This window comes from Danio aesculapii, chromosome 3 (genome assembly GCF_903798145.1).
Source record: "Danio aesculapii chromosome 3, fDanAes4.1, whole genome shotgun sequence".
In the NCBI taxonomy this organism is placed as follows: domain Eukaryota; kingdom Metazoa; phylum Chordata; class Actinopteri; order Cypriniformes; family Danionidae; genus Danio; species Danio aesculapii.
The window spans coordinates 5,410,454-5,428,425 of NC_079437.1; the positions used below are offsets into that span (position 1 = coordinate 5,410,454).

Here is a 17,972-nt window from a genome sequence, read left to right on the forward strand (position 1 = left end):
GATAAAGAATTATTTTTATCCTATGAGCATTAAGCTATTAAATAATAGTGGTGGCTTAGATTGAGAGTATCTGATTATTTATGTGTATATGGAGAGAGGCATGTCACTTTTATTGAAATACTTATTTGTTTTTTGTATTTTGTATTGTTATTGTTCATGTATGTGATGATTGCAGCTGAGGGCAAGAACCCAAGACAAATTTCCCTAACTGGGACAATAAAGTTTTACCTTACCTTACCTTACCTTTAACTTGCCACCCTCAAACCCTCCATAATATTCATGGCAGAGGAAGTCTAACCTACATCCAAGCCTCGTCTGGGTAAATGTAACTGGGCTGAGTAACTCAAACCCACGGCCCTCACCTAATCCAAGATTATCTATGCACTTTGTCAAGTGACAACAGTAGATGCATTTGTGAAACCCCTCCCACCCATATTTGGATAAACATTATCAAAACTATCGCCACTGACCCATGTAAACATACAGTTCAGTCAAGTCAGAATTATTCGCCCTCCTGTGAATTTTTTTTCTTTTTCAAATATTTCCCAAATAATGTTGAACAGATTCAGGAATTTTTCACAGTATTTCCTATAATATTTTTTCTTCTGGAGAAAGTCTTATTTGTTTTATTTCAGCTAGAATAAAAGCAGTTTTTAAACCATTTTAAGGTCAATTTCATTGGCCCTCTTTAGCAATATTTTTTTTGATTGTATTTAAATTCGATATCCACAAATGTAAATTTACCAATACCAAACCATACTCTCCATTTTTATTCAGTAACTGAATACAGTTTCATTATCTAAAAATAAGCAAGTAGAACTGTCATTTTGTAATGACTTGAATTTATATACTGTAACTGATACTTTAACTCTTACCATAATGTTCATGTCCTTTATTATTTCTTTCTTACTGTCTCTTTGGGCCTTTTTATCCATTGATGATACATGTAATTGATATTTTGTGTATTGCATATAGTTGTTGTTTACATGTCAACTCTGTGTTCTGTTTGCATTAATACAAAAACAACAACAACAACAAACAAAAAACAAATATCAACGCAACAGATATGTAAATACTGGGAGATATAGAGTAATTATAGCCTATCGTGAGCACCGCTTGTATCGTCCAGCTGCAGCCAAAGCCCAAGAGTTCTGCCAGATCACGTGACTCACGGGAAGCAGCGATCAGTCCAGTCACTGACCAGCGGTGCTTGTAAATCGACGGATTCTCACTGTTACTCATTCAACTAAACAGAAACAACAACACAGATTAAACACTCGAGGGAAAAGACATATCAAAAGGCGCTGTTTGTGGCGATTTTCATGAAATACGGGTGAGTTGAGTACAGACTTGGAGATGAGTAGGCTAGAAATGCGTTTGTAGCTGAGATTTTATTTATTTACATACTTTTGACTGGATTCTTCTCTTTATTGATGCTATATTCAAGTTTAAATTTTCATTTTTGATTCTCGATAAAAATGAATTTAGATTTTGTTAGTTTCATAAAAGATTACATAAAAGATTAATTGTTTTATTAGCCTATTAAATGTTTTATTAGCCTATTTTTATTAGTACTTATGTATATTTCGTTTGTAAATTTTACTTTTACATAATGTAGATGGTTAATGATGCATGTGATTTAAGAAAGCGATTTACTTATGCGCAGATCTACCGCGCATGCGCTGGTATAGTGTATAAATAAGATTTACCAACGCAGCAGAAGGCAAGAGGTTTGAAGAATCTACAGTATGCATTTATGAGTGACTGAAGATTTCTGTTAAGAATAACTACTGAACTTTTAGGAAACAGCTGTTATTTATGATGCCATTTTAATAAATGAAAACTAAACCTTTTATTATTTAAAGTAGTCATAAGCAGAACAAATATCACATTTTAATGTCTTGCTGGCATGCAAGTGACGTCAGTGACCCTTGACCTCAATTCCGGTTTTTAGAAAATAACTTCTAAATAGAAAAATATACATCTATAATTTATTTTACATGGCCAAATGTTGTGCATCAAGTAAGGTAAGAAAATAAAATATATAAATTCATATATTCTAACAAATTAAATCAGAAACTCAATTACATATCAAAATAAAACAATAGTTAATACTCAATTATTTGAGTGGGTTACATTTATACAGGTCAACATTGTTTATGCGTGTCAAGAGAAGAGAGCGCGTTTACAGAGAGCAAAGCAAAAGCAAGATTATATGTGGATAAGTATCGAAATATTGATATTTTACTGCATAACGTGATTTGGACTCGTGTTTGAATTTTGTATGTTGCACTTTACACAAACTTTACTGAAACTGCCTGTGATTTGTCCGTTTCTGTGAGTCGTTAACAGATACTGAACTTAATATTTGCTCTTTCCCTAAGAAAAAATGCTATAATGTTTAAGCAGGCCATCTTCAATACAGCAACACATCTCCCAATTATCCTACTCACTGCTGCTGAACTGCCTGTGTTCTTTAAGTCTTTCTATTGTGTGAATTATGAAATGATATGAAAGGGAAGTGCGTTTGGTAATGCATGCTGAGACGCGTGATGCACACAGAAATCTGCGCTCTATGCTGAACTAGGTCCTCTTTCATCTAATGCAGCTTGAATGGTTTAAAATGATTAAAACGGAATACTTTAATTAAGATTGTAAATGAGCCAGGCTTGCCAAAACATGCTTTTAAAGCACACAGTCACATCGTATGTATGCTGCTTTCTCAGTTATGAAACGCATCGCAAAAAATGCTGTTATCTGATGTGGGGCCAGAGTACGTGGGCCAAGTTCCTGATTGGGAGGGCCCAGCCTGATCTCACGAGAAAACGTAAGTATTTTACGTTTTGTCAGTTTAGTGGCTAATTCGTACGAATTCGTACGAGTTCAAATGTACGAAATTGTACGATTTTAAAAAGGAGGCGTGGCACCTAACCCCACCCCTAAGCCCAACCGTCATTGGCGGATGAGCAAATCATACTAAATTGTACAAATTAGATCGTATGAATTTGTACGAATTAGCCACTAAATTAAAAAGTTACGAATTGCCGTGAGATTGTGTTGGAGGGCCAGGCTGACTTGTATGGGAGAGTGTATGGGTGTTTCCCAGTTCTGGGTTGCAGCTGGAAGAGCATCTGCTGCATAAAACATATGCTGGAATAGTTGGCGGTTCATTCCGCTGTGGCGACCCCCAGATTAATAAAGTGACAAAGCTGAAAAGAAAATGAATGAATGAACACTCCTTGTCCAGAATGTGTTTTACTGAGAACTCTGTCCACTCTATAGCACAGCTAGGCATGGGCCGGAATAAGATTGTGACGATATGATAACCTTGCATAAAAATATCACGGTTTCATGATATTGTGAATACTGATCTAAAATATATTCTTTTTAAACGTCTGGGTAAACAACATAAACTTTTTTTACCCACACAAAATATTTTATTTTGGGAAACATTTATAATATTTTAGAGCAGTAAACAGGTCAGGCTAAACAATTCAAATGAGTCATCAGCTGTCTTCATTTGTTTTAAAAACACAGATTTCTTAATGATTTAAAACAGCATCTTTGGAAATCTTTTCTGCTGCAGATACTGTTGTCCAAAAAAAAAAAGTAAATAAAAAAATCTTACACATACCTTAGAAATGGTATAGCACAGAGGTCACCAATCTCGGTCCTGGAGGGCCGGTGTCCCTGCAGGGTTTAGCTCCAGCTTGCCTCAACACACCTGCCTGGATGTTTCAAGTATACCTAGTAAGACCTTGATTAGGTTGTTCAGGTGTGTTTGATTAGGGTTGGAGCTAAAATCTGCAGGACACCGGCCCTCCAGGAACAAGTTTGGTGACCCCTGGTATAGCATAAAATTTTGCCACTTTTAAAACCTTGACTTTTCCAAACCGCGGGATGCCTTGAAAAGATGATCCCTCGGTTCCAGCTCGCATCTCAGCCTGCCTGTCAGACATTTCACACTGGATGAAAGATCATCATCTCCAGCTTAACCTCGCGAAAACGGAAATGCTTGAAATTTCTGCCAACCCGACTCTACACCATAACTTTTCAATCCAGATGGATGGAGCAACCATCACTGCATCCAAAATGGTAAAAAGCCTTGGAGTAACGATTGATGACCAACTGAACTTCTCTGACCACATTTCTAGAACTGCTCGATCTTGCAGATTCGCACCCTATAACATCAGAAAGGTCCGACCCTTCCTATCTGAACATACAGCTCAACTCATTGTACAAGCTCTTGTTCTCTCCAAACTGGATTACTGCAACTCTCTACTAGCCGGGCTTCCAGCTAATTCTATCAAACCTCTTCAGCTGCTTCAGAACGCAGCAGCACGAGTGGTCTTTGATGAACCCAAAAGAGCACATGTCACTCCGCTACTCACCCGTTTGCACTGGCTGCCAGTTGCTGCTCGCATCAAATTCAAAGCTCTGATGTTTGCTTACAAAGCGACCTCTGGCTTTGCTCCTTCTTATCTGATCTCACTTCTGCAGATGTATGTGCCCTCCAGAAACTTGCGTTCTGTGAATGAACGTCACCTCGTTGTTCCATCCCTAAGAGGGAAGAAATCACTTTCCCGAACTCTCACATTCAATCTGCCCAGTTGGTGGAATGAACTCCCTAACTACATCAGAACAGCAGAGTCACTTGCTGTCTTCAAGAAACGACTAAAAACTCAACTGTTTAGTCTCCACTTTCCTTCCTAATCTGTAACTGCCTCTCTGGCTATGCCACTAACTGTACTCTCTTTCAAAAATAAAAAATAAATAAACATTACTAATGCCTTGCTTCTTAGACTTTACACACCTGAAACTTGTCTATAGCACTTGTTCACTGCTGCTCTTATAGTTGTGTAAATTGCTTCCTTGTCCTCATTTGTAAGTCGCTTTGGATAAAAGCGTCTGCTAAATGACTAAATGTAAATGTAAATGTAAAACGGTTATCATCCCATATAAGCCCAAACAAAGTAAAACAGGATCTTTAATGTATTCAAAATCCTTCGTTTTTGTGTGGAAGATGCTGCAGTAGTGCAGATGCCAGGTGTAACCATAAGAAAACTTATGTGCTTTAAAACTAAACTGCACTATAGTGTAAACATTTGCAGATCAATGTTTTACTCTAAATGTTTTAAAGATGAAATATAAATCATTTGAAGATAAAAAGGAGGGAGTCACCTCCATTTCCGGGACATTATATCCGGGATCTTCAGGGAGACTTGTTTAGAATCGGAAAACTTGTGATAACCTGTGTGTGTTGCTTCAAAGTAAATCAACTCTATATTATGTTGTCTTTTTATTTTTTATTATTTGTTTTGTGTTGGTCATTTCAGTTATGACTGTATACTTATTCATAAATCCTAGTTATTAACTTATATCAACCACTTATTGATTTGATTTCTTTATTTGAAATGCTTCTTACTTCTTACACTGCCTTTAGTGATTTCACAGTGTCTTGTGAAATGTTTTTCTCTCCTGATATATCTCTAATTAGGGGAGAAGTGGTGGCGCAGTGGGTAGCACATTCGCCTCACAGCAAGAAGGTCTCTGGTTCGAGCCTCAGCTGAGTTAGTTGGCGTTTCTGTGTGGAGTTTGCATGTTCTCTCCGTGTTCGTGTGGGTTTCCTCCAAACACATGTGGTAGAGATGAACTGGGTAGGCGAAATTGTCTATAGTGTATGAGAATGTATGGATGTTTCCCAGTGAAGGGTTTTAGCTGGAAGGGCATCCGCTGCATAAAACATATGCTGGATAAGTTGGCGGTTCATTCCGCTGTGGCAACCCCAGATTAATAAAGAGACTAAGCCGAATAGAAAATGAATGAATAAGTACACAGAATATATCGCTTCACATGGTAAGACTTAAAAATCAAGAAAAAAATAGTTTTGGATTCAGAGCTTAATGTCTAGTGAATATAATGTGAAAAAAGTTTCAACATTTGTATACTTTATGCATGAAAAGTTTACATTAGAACAAAATACAATGCAAAATACATGTGCAGATTGATGGATGATAAATACAATTTTCCCACTATAATATTATTTTGTCATGACTGTATTTATTTGAATACAAACAAATGAAGCACATAATTATGAATGTATTGTGTTCATCACACTGTACTGCATAGAAGACAAAGCCAGAAATAAAAAATATAGATGATCTGACAATGAAGAACATACGACTGAGATAACCATTCATGATCTTGTGGGATCTTCATCTATAATAGTCACATTCACATGCCTTCGATTCTGTTTTACTTTTAGACGTTGAAATTAGTAATGGAGATGCTGTATCTTTCATGTTGGCATGTTTGACTGCGCAAGTGAAGGTGTTTCGGTGATCTTCATACTGTCTTTTTGGTATCGTCAGAATGCTGAGAACAGATGTAAAATCTTTCTGGTGGACGCGAGTGTTGGTTGAGCCCTCTATATAAGGCTGTTCACCCAGTTGCCACATGATATAGACATCACCCAGGTTTGGGCTGCTGACTTCACACACCAGAGAGACTCTGTCTGTGCTGAAATGATCAGGTTTGTAAATGACAACTCTGGGTGTCTGTCCATCTGAATTTGAGAAACAGAAAAATCAGAGAAAAGTGAAAAACTGTTTAACAAGCTAGCTTTCTATATAGCTAGCTATATCTACTTGTGTCAAATGTGCTTGTGCTTTTTTGTTTTTGATGATCTCTGAATGCACACAGAGCCACAAGGTTAATTATTTAGACTAACTTACCTCCTTTATCAATACTGATTTCCTGCTTGATGTCTCTGTCATTAAATGCGTCATAAATGGTGCAGGTGACCGTTTCTCCATTAAACCACTTGTTCGCATCAACAGAGATTCTGTACATTTTTTTAAACTGTGAAACTTCCCGGGAGACGTTCACAGTTCCTCGTCCACTGTATACAGGCTCATTATTCACTTTGCAGAAGACTGAAGCTTCTTGCACTGCTATTCGTTCATTTCCAGAAACAATGGCTTCCAACACAACTCTATTATTGTTGAATAATTCACTCACGATTGGAGGCTTCAGTGTCAGTTTACCTGCAACACAAAGGAACCAGAAAGTAAATGATTTTGATTTTAAGAGTTCAATCTAAGAGCAAATTAACTTCAGATGATTTACCATTGAAGATCTTTGTCACAGTGATTTTTTCTCCCTGATGTTTGACCTCACAGGTGTAAGTATTTCCAATCAATGCCTCATTGCTGAGTTTATAAAGACTGTGTGCCGTATAAAGACCCTCTGGATTCAGTTCGCACTGCAGGTTTGACTGTCTCCGGCTGTTTCTCTCATTTACTTTCCACTGCACTGTGAGGTTCATGGGATAAAAATCCTCAATAACACACATGACAAACACGCTTTTCTGAGTTCTCACAGGAATCAGGCTCAGGGTCGGTGATTGTGGACACACTGAAATGAAAATAATCCACATTTATATACAGTAAAACTTCTGAAGATGTGAAAAAACACAGTTTAAATGTGACATGATACATAAATGTGACACTTTCAAATAAATAAACACATTTAAAAGTATATATATATATCCTCACCCTTCAGTTGTCTTAATTGTGTGCTTTCGCTGCTGTGCTACACAAGTTACGTTGCTTTCATTTATTGTAAATATCCTGAGTTAAAGGCTGAGTTGACATTGACTTGTATGAAACATTAAAAACAAACTAAAGTTTTGGTAACAGTAAAGCTGAACTGAAAATGTATTTCTATTTTTGAAAATGATTTCACTGTTAACTCAGTTCTGAAAACACTGACTTTACTGTCATTTGGTTTTGGGTAATTATGATCAACATCAGGATTTTGAAATGTTTCTTAGAAGTCAGCAATGTAGTGGTCAAGTGTAATGTTAGGTTTCCACTTTTTCTAATTTAATTAATTCTTTGCCATTTGCTCATCAGTTCAGACACTAATAATTCTGGTGATAAGAACCCTATGGCTGTCTGGATTATACGTTTATTCAGTGCCACCACCATAAGGTGACCAATTAATCTTTTGGTATATTGTGAAATTATGGACAGATAACTCACTCACTTCTAATGTAAGCCTCTTCTCCACTTTAATTTAAATGATTGTCATTATACAAGGAATCTACTCAAGTTTGTTCTAATATATTTGATAACTGATGATTTTGCGTGTTTATTTCAAAGCACATCATGCTGTGTGAGTTTTAGAAACCTGAGCCGCAGGAGCCAACAGTTCTGGTGAAGCATGAGCAGAGGTCAATAATATTCATTAAATAACCTTCCAAATAAGGTAAAAACAGAAACTTTAACTCTTTTCCACTGTCAGGCCAAACATTCTGTTTCCTTAACCTTGATGTCCTGTGGTGATCCAATCCAGTCAGCATGGAAATGCCTTAAAGAGCACCTATGGTAAAAAATCTACTTTTCAAGCTGTTTGGACAGACATATGTGCATGTATGGTGTATAGAGCGTCATATTGGGGTGATATAAACACACCCAGTGCTTTTTTTTCAATTTATTAACATAAAAACGGTGGACCAATTGGAGCGGTTTTCAAACCGACCGCAACTTTACGTAGGACAGCGGTCCCCCCGCCCACCAATATTGATTGACAGGCGCGTCATCATATCCTCAGTTTGTTGATTCACGTTCGTCATTTTCAGCGTGAGTCGAAGCGATATCACTAAAGGAACACGCTAGCTCTATTTTTAGATGCAAGGCTCATTGGGCTCAACACAAGATCAATATTCTCCACATTATCGCTCTAATGGGAATTATTGGTTGTATCTTTAGGTAGGTTTGCAAACATGTGTACTTCTCATTGAGTCTACCTTATATCTCAGCTGTTTGCATTTCTCGCGGTCACAGAAGCTCCCTGTGATCTTAACTAGCATGTGTTTTAGAATTATAAACATAGGTGTCTATCAGGGTACACTCAAGTCGATGGCTGGGCGCCGCGGACCGCTGCAGAAACCTATGTTTAGAATTCAAAACTGCGTGGCGCGACGATTCGGGACACTTCATGTCTCTGCCGCGCTACAGAGTGTGTCTGGTGTGCTGTGTCGTGGCTTCGAGCGGCTCATCCGGTGCCTCAGTCAAAGTTAATTCAGTGTGCGTGGTTATTAGTTTCTGTGTACAAGCTCGGCACTTGAAACTAGCACACAGTTGGCTGTAAAACTGTACAAAGACACAAATGATTTTGTACTCTCTGCTTGGTCTGTGTCAGAGTCGTACATGTACAACTGAATGCTGATCCTCTCTTCTCAGTCTGCCTGTCTGATTCTGTTGCAAACACAGAGTGGGTGAGCTCATGGCCCCGCCCCCTTGTTACGTTGGGCGGGAAGCCGAAACTAATCTCCATGTGGAGCAACACACCCCTAAATCAGCGAACTGTGGACACGCCCCCCAACATGACACTTTTTAACACATTATAATAAAAAAATCTGAATTGTGTTTTAAACTGAACCTAAACTGGCACACTCAGAAGAACCAGAATATTAATATTAAATCATAAAAAAGAGGTCAACTATGTGCCCTTTAATTTTCCACTGTAGTGCTGATAACTGAACACTTTGGAAAGTAATAGAAACTGTATCAGTCATTGTCACAGTAACGTACGTAATTTAAATAGCAAAAAATAAATAGCTGTTTTGGGACTCTGATATTTTGCAATATAAAAATAAATTAATAATAAATAAATAGCGTGCTTCTGTTTAGCCAGCTTTGGAGAAACTAGCAGTAAGGCCAGAGTTGCAACATCATGCACAAAAGTGTTTTTAAGCCACGCAGTTAAAACTCACGTGGAAACACAACCGGAACCAGACTGTTCTCAGAATAGTTCACCAATCACCACTATAATGAAAATGCAGACTTTATCCTAGAGACAAAGTGTAAAAATGGGCTTATAAAAGCATTTCTGGAGACTTTTTGCACTTACCTATACCACATACCTTTCATTATATAGTGTAAACACTACAAGTTACACTCTAAAAGTTCATAGTCAAGAAACAAACATCACTTGCCTTGACCTTGAGCAAAATGACAGAAAAAACACCAAAGGACAAGGTTGAGGATTTTTCCAGGATCTGTCATCTTGATCTCACTTCACAAGAGTAACCTACATGTAAGTGTGTTGAAGCAGGGTTGGATCTGGGACTGTCTTAACTGCCTAAAGAGCAACAAGTTACTCATTTACGGAAACCAAATAGACTTCACACTCTCTGTGCACAAACAACATATCAGACCACAACTAATATTTGTTATTTGGAAATACCAAAAGACTTTGGCCACACTTATGTAACATACACTCATAGAAAAAAGGGCAAAAGAGATACTAAGCTGGCATTTCAGCATGTTGTAGACCAGATGCTTAAGTTTGAAAATAAATCTCCTGTTAAGTCCAGCATTTCACTGCGAAGAATGCTTTTCTTGGATTTTTTTTGTCTTGTTTCTAGTCCAAATATTGTCATGATTACCAGCAATCTCTAACCACCAGAGGTCGCTGGTAAGCACTCACTTTCACATGGACTACATCTTATGAACTACAAATTCAGTCATGCCACACACACACACACCTGCTTCAAGTCTCCACTGATTGGACTCCCACAGCTGATGCTGCTTCTGGACTGATTTCCACACTACTTAAGCAGCACACGCAGTCATTCTCATTGCCGAGTCTTGTTTACCTGTAAAGTGACAATTCAATGCGGTTTCCTTAGTCTTGTTTCTCCGTGTTTTGACCCTCGCCAAGTTTGTCTGTTTGTCCATGTTCACTGCCTGCCCTCCGACCTCTCGCCTGTTATAGTGACTCTGATTCTGGATTTGCCTTTATTCATCTGTTTGCACCTGTGTTGACCCTTGCTTGCCTGACTACCCAATAAACCTGCACTTGGATCCTAACGTTGTCTCTGTCATGCCCATGTTACATACTGTCATGTAGGATTTTCCCTTCATTTTGCGACAGGATAGTCTATACACACACGGCTGTCTGACACTATTCTCTGCACCTACTGGGTCAGTGAAGGACCACAGACACGCACATCATGAAATGCAGAGGTTTTTTCCCCCATATGATGTGCGGTATGAAAACAACACTCTTCCAGCAGTTCATACTCGCATCCAATATCTCGTTTGTCACGGGGGCATGCATGAAATGTTGCTAAATGAAAGTGAACATGCCAAACTGCAGTTAAAGTCCACAAATTAAAACACCTGAAATTACATGAAACTCCGGAGGAAACGTGAATAGCGATGCAATGACGTTAATCGAATTATGTGCTATAATATGTAAAACGGGATCATGAAAGGAACATTCAAAAAGCAACTCATGTGTACACCTTAATCATATTAGTGTCTTATTCAGATTAAGGCAAATCATTAGATTACTGATGTCCATGTAAATGTAGTCAATGACACTGTGTGATGATAATGTGTGTCCTGTACCAGTGCTCAGCACAGTCAGCAGTGGAGGACAGTGAGAAGATCTTCACTGAACTCATCCGGGATATTGAGAAACGTCGCTCTGAGGTGAATCAGCTGATCAGAGATCAGGAAAGAGCTGCTGTGAGTCGAGCTGAAGAACAACTGGAGCGACTGAAGCTGGAGATCAATGATCTGAAGAGGAGAAACACTGAGCTGAAGCAGCTTTCAGAAACACAGGATCATCTTCACTTCCTCCAGGTATTTATGTGTGTGTAATATATAACAGATGAAGAATGAGTGACGGTAACAAGCTTCTGTACTTATAGAGTGTTTGTGTTTGTGTAGAGTTTCCCGTCTGTTTCTCTCTCTGGATCTTCAGATTCAGGCTTCACTGTCAGTTCTCATCTGTGTTATAATGATGCTGTGAAGTCAGTCTCTCAGTTCAGAGATAAACTTCAGCAGTTCTGCTCAAATGAGATAAAAGAGATATCTAAAGCAGGTAAATACTGATAGATTTGCAGAGGGGTTCATTAACTATTAACATGTTATGAAAATAGTTGTACTTTAATTTTGTCTTGCTGTGTGAGTTAAACTGCGGATGTGTTTGGTTTCCATATAGTGAAAACAGTCCAGGTCATTCAGACTCCTGAAGATCAGACCAGTAAGGTGGTTCAACAACGTAAGTTACCATGAAAACACACTAAGTCCAACACACACTCACAAAATCTAGTCTAGTAGTTTTAATTATTTTTCTCTAAATGAACAGTCTCATTCCATCTCCATCAGATTCACATCAAGCGGTGATCTCCAAAGAGAAATCAAGGGACCAGATTTTTAAGACCTTGGAAATGATGAGAAACCTGGATACGTCCAACTTGTCCACCCATCAAAGTTATATGTATGGGCGAAGGAATCCCAAACCCTGGGAGTCCTTCTAAGAGGGAGTATATAGGAATAAATATTGGGACGAGTAAGTCCAATCCCTAAACATAACTGAGCTAATTGTGTTCAAACCCTCACCCACTGCTCCTCTGAACACATTTTATGAGAGTAAAGCCCGGCTCTGTGATTTTAATAATCCTGAAGGATTGTAGCATGTCAGACTGCATGAACGTGACTCTCGTGTGACACTGTAAAATCTCAGGTGTCATAATGTCAGACTGAACAACAGTGACTGTTTACATGGACATCAGTAACCTAGATATTTAACGTAATCGAAATAAGGCAGTAATATGATTAAGTTGTTGATATGAGTCGCCTTTCATGTTCCAATATGCGGCAAAAAGAAAAGGCAGTAAAATCGCTGTGCAATTCATAACCTCTGGAATCACCACAGCCTTTTAGTGTCAGTACAACTATATAGGAGGATGCTTCAATCATACAACAGAAGTCAAATCTGGTTTATTTTGTACTTTAGCATAGCAGTGTGTATAGCAGTATATATTAACTTGTGTCATGTCACATTTGCTGCAAAGTTAAATGTGTGTTTTTAAAAGTTCACACTAAAGCTGCGGTCACACTTGACTTTTCTTCCCATAGACTTCCATTCATACGCACGCGAATGCGTCAGACCGGAAACGCGGGGTAATGCATTAAGTTTCGCAGTTTCGCAGTGCAAAGTTCAAGCTTGGTGAACTCTGACCTGCGAAATCGCATCACTTGACTCGCGTGAGACCAATCGAGGATCAAAACAGGACCTCTCTGGACAAATTTAAAACATGGAGCAATCGCTCACTTTTTAATGTCTAAACATCTTGTTTAATCCCGCCCCTTTTCGCAGCGCGGCACGACAGAATTTTGCACACACAAACTGTAGTGTGACCGCAGCTTTAGCTGATGATTGATTATAAGCATTCTTGGCATGCTGTCCTGGGAGAGAGCCCTGAGCTCATAGGATCCTCGAGCCCGGGGCTCCCTCCTGTTTGCAAGGCGAGAGGGGAGTTTGAGCTTAGGTAGATCTCGAGAACTCCCCTGCTGTAGAAGCTTATCAACAGCCAGTGATTGCTCTTAAGAGATTACTTACTAGAAGCATGTCTATGGTGCTGATTTGGATTAGTCCGTTAACTTAAGTTGCATGTTTTGGACGGTGGGAGGAAACCGGGGAACCCGGGGGAACCCACGTGAGCACGGGGAGAAAGTGCAAACTCCACACAGAAACGTCTGCTGGTTTGGTAAAGCCTGGAACCAGAGATGTTCTTGCTGTGAGGCAACAGTGCTAAGCACTGGGCCACCGTGACACCCATCTAGGAGAAGGAGGAGTAGGGGTGGATGGGGGGATTCTTCAAAACGAAGATAGCTGTGGTACGTAACCCAGGGTATTTGTAATGGCTTAGGAGTCGTCTGATTGGTGCATTGAGAATTGGATAATGCGGATCCAGCCGTTAGCAATCATAAGCACGTGATCCTCTCAAAATTAGTTTATAAATAAACTTCACTTGTGCATGTGTGTACTACGAGCTTTCTAACAGCATTTGTGCGTGATTCATTGCGGAAAGCTTCAATTAATTCCTGCACAAATACATCATAAACTTACTTGGTATATTGACTCATAAACGTAATCTCTGTTTCATCTGTCTGTCTCTGTCAATGAATGCTTTTCATCTGATTGGATGCAGGAGAAGCAGACACGCATGTGGGAACAGTGGGTGAGGAGAAACAGCTCATTTGCATTTAAAGGTTCAGGCTACAAAAACACAGCTATACCTTCCTTTACTTCAATATGGGCATTTTCTACATTGTATAATGAATGATCTGATGGGTGTTTTGAGCTGAAACTTTACAGACACATCCTGGAGGCACCAAAGACTTATCTTACATCTTGAAAAAAAGGGTGAAATAGGTTATGACTTAAGCCGGATTAACGTAGTCACAAATGTCTGTTGACATGACTCTTAATGGTGTCCTTGTAAACGTACTGAATGAAGACGCACTCGGAGATTGGTGTAAAGCCGACTGCATCATCAGATTTGGTGCTCCTATTGGTTCTTGGTTCGTCGTAGCTGAATCACACTGTAGGAGAGTGTCTGAAATCTTCTGATCACAATGGCCATTAAGCAGCTGTCGGACAACATGTCAACCAACGATCTAAGAGCACAGATTTTAGGGTGTACACACACTATGTACAGTTGCCTTGAACCATGCCGAAGCACGCTTGTCCCCTCTGCCTCGACGACCCGCACTCGCATTGCATCCGAGCCGGAGCACGCTTACATCATCGATCATGCACTGTTCAGTTTAACAGAAGTGAAGCGCTCTCGCTCAGCCCAGTGGAGATTTCTTTATATTATTTTAGTGCTTTGATATGCAGTGACACACAGTCAAATATTTCGCAGAACAGATCAGCCACTTTGATGCTCATAAATGTTCATGAAAGTCATTCGTGCTGCAGGTATGAGGAGGTTTGCTAAAGGTGCAGCTGTAGTGCAGTGATTGGTTTGCGTCTTTAATAATCTACAACAGCTTGTGTTCATTGAACAGTAAGAATGATTAATAAACCCATATCAAACAGTCCCTTAAAGAGTTTGCGCTCTGGGCCACCTCTTCCAACTTGGTCAGGGCTGGCCAACCAAACCGCGCCTGAGCTCGATTCAGAGCACTCACACTTCTCAAACAATCCAGGAAATGGGCCTAGGTACGGTTCGGATGGCATAGTGTGAGTGTGCCCTTAGACTAGGTTTTCAGAGATCTTGATTTCCAATATTTGTCTCAGACAACCAAATTGCGAGTGAAATTGCACAGTGTAGGCCAGGGCTTAAGTCCAAACCCTCGCCTATTATCCCTGTAAACATAATTGATCTGATGGAGTAAAAACCCAGTGCACTGACCCATAATTCTCGAGTTGAGGCAGCCCAGAACTACAGCACCCGGTCCCAATACCTGATTTCTTGAGATATTTTAATTGCTTGCACAGATTTGCAAGACTCTTTGTAAACTTGACTCATCTTGGCTTTTTGTTTGTTAAAGGGAGACATATAATGTGCAAAATACTGTCATGTGTTCTTATTAAAATCTGTTATTTACATTACATTTAGGTAACATTCAAGTGTGTGTGTGTGTCACTGGGGCGGTACTTTTTCAAAAGGTACACTTTTGTACTGAACAGGTGGAGTTTTGTACCTTTAGGGTTCACTTTTGTACTTTTAAGGTACTATAAGGTACACATTTGTACTTTTTTAGGTATGAATATGTACATTTAAGGACCTTTTAGGAACATAACTATAACTTTTGAAAAGGTATCGCCCCAGTGACAGATTCTGTGGTGCTCAACCCTGTTCCTGGAGATCGACCTTCCTGCAAAGTTCAGCTCCAACCCTGATCAAACACACCTGAACCAATTAATTAGGACCTGAACAGTACTTGATAATCACAGGCAGGTGTGTTTGATATGGGTTGCGACTGAAATCTGCAGGAAGGTCCATCTCCAGGAACAGGGTTGGTCACCCCTGCTATATATCTTAGAGTGGCAGCATGGTGGCCTCACAGCAAGAAGGTCGCTGGTTCGAGTCCCAGCTGGGTCAGTTGGCCGTTCTGTGTGGAGTTTGCATGTCCTCCGGGTTAAATCCTTGTCCAAAATTTTCCTTTGGCTTAGTCTTTATTTCAGAGGTCACCACAGTGGAATGAACCGCCAACTATTCCAGCATATGTTTTACGCAGCGGATGCCCTTCCAGCTGCTACCCAGTACTGGGAAACACTCACACACTACGGCCAATTAGGTTAATTCAATTCCTCTATAGCGCATGTGTTTGGACTGTGGGGGAGCATGGTATAGTTTAAAAGTACTGAACTTCTCGTAGGACAAACAGCAAGTGACAAAAAACAAAAATAACCTCAAGAAACATGAACTATAAATGTTTGTTTGTGTTGGAAATGTTCAAGTCTCTGAGCAATGCATGTAATAAAAATAACTCTATGTTAAAAATCTGTGCAATCTTTAGCTTGTTGGGATACTACATATGGGTTTCCAATCTTGCTCCTGGACCGACACTTTCCTGAATGGTTTAGCTCCTACCTTAATTTAACACACCTGAATCAGCTCATCAAGCAGGCAGACTAGAAACTCCCAGATAGGTCTATTAAGGCAAGCTGGAGTAAAACTCTGATGGACATTATCCCTCCAGGACTGAGTTTAGAAGCCACTTTACATTGTAAATTGATTCCGTTTATTTATGCTGTTTTGTTTAGTTAGTGGAATGGAGGACTTATTTATTTTAGGGTAAAAGGAGAGCAGAACCGCCATGTCTACCAGCTAAGACACACACTTTCTACCTAGAAGGCTCAGCTTTCCGTATGCTTATTTTTTTCATTTAAGATTCCTGCTAAATAAAAAATGGTTATAAAAATGTAAAGAAGTGACATGACTGTCTTTAGTGAGGTAAAATGAAAACATTATGGGAGTTTCACTGGTTCATTTAAAATGTCCAGAGTTTAAATCGTATAAATGATGGTTGTGTTGTCTTTTGTGGCAAAAGTTACACACATGGAGTGATGCCCCACATTATACTGATGTCAGACACTGACAAGTTCATTTCCTGTAGTATTGAACAACTTCATTAGTTTGGAACCAGATGTAACTGCGCTGAAGTGGACTTTATAAATGAGTAGATGAGTAGATCAGTAAATGAGTAGATAAATAAATGAGTAGATAAGTAAATGAGTAGATGAGTAAATGAGTAGATAAGTAAATGAGTAGATCAGTAAATGAGTAGATAAGTAAATGAGTAGATAAGTAGATGAGTAAATGAGTAGATGAGTAAATGAGTAGATGAGTAGATGAGTAAATGAGTAGATAAGTAGATGAGTAAATGAGTAGATGAGTAGATGAGTAAATGAGTAGATGAGTAGATGAGTAAATGAGTAGATGAGTAGATGAGTAAATGAGTAGATGAGTAAATGAGTAGATGAGTAAATGAGTAGATGAGTAAACGAGTAGATGAGTAAACGAGTAGATAAGTAAACGAGTAGATGAGTAAACGAGTAGATGAGTAAATGAGTAGATGAGTAGATAAGTAGATGAGTAGATAAGTAAATGAGTAGATAAGTAGATGAGTAGATAAGTAAATGAGTAGATCAGTAAATGAGTAGATCAGTAAATGAGTAGATGAGTAGATAAGTAAATGAGTAGATAAGTAAATGAGTAGATAAGTAAATGAGTAGATAAATAAATGAGTAGATAAATAAATGAGTAGATAGGTAGATGAGTAAATGAGTAAATGAGTAAATGAGTAGATGAGTAGATGAGTAAATGAGTAGATGAGTAAATGAGTAGATAAGTAGATGAGTAGAAAAGTAGATGAGTAGATAAGTAAATGAGTAGATAAGTAAATGAGTAGATAAGTAAATGAGTAGATAAGTAAATGAGTAGATAAATAAATGAGTAGATGAGTAAATGAGTAGATGAGTAGATGAGTAGATGAGTAAATGAGTAAATGAGTAGATGAGTAAATGAGTAGATGAGTAAATGAGTAAATGAGTAGATGAGTAGATGAGTAAATGAGTAGATGAGTAGATGAGTAAATGAGTAAATGAGTAGATGAGTAGATGAGTAAATGAGTAGATGAGTAGATGAGTAG

At 38.8% G+C, this 17,972-nt stretch overlaps 1 gene segment (V, D, J or C); it reads right to left on the reverse strand.

Annotated features, from left to right (window-relative positions):
* Nucleotides 1-6,040: 6,040 nt before the first annotated feature.
* On the reverse strand, nt 6,041-10,148 carry LOC130220729 (Ig gamma-1 chain C region secreted form-like). The segment is given in 4 exon segments: nt 6,041-6,565; nt 6,735-7,046; nt 7,129-7,416; nt 10,004-10,148. Coding segments are annotated over 4 exon segments (1,020 nt in total).
* Between the last annotated feature and the right edge of the window lie 7,824 nt (nt 10,149-17,972).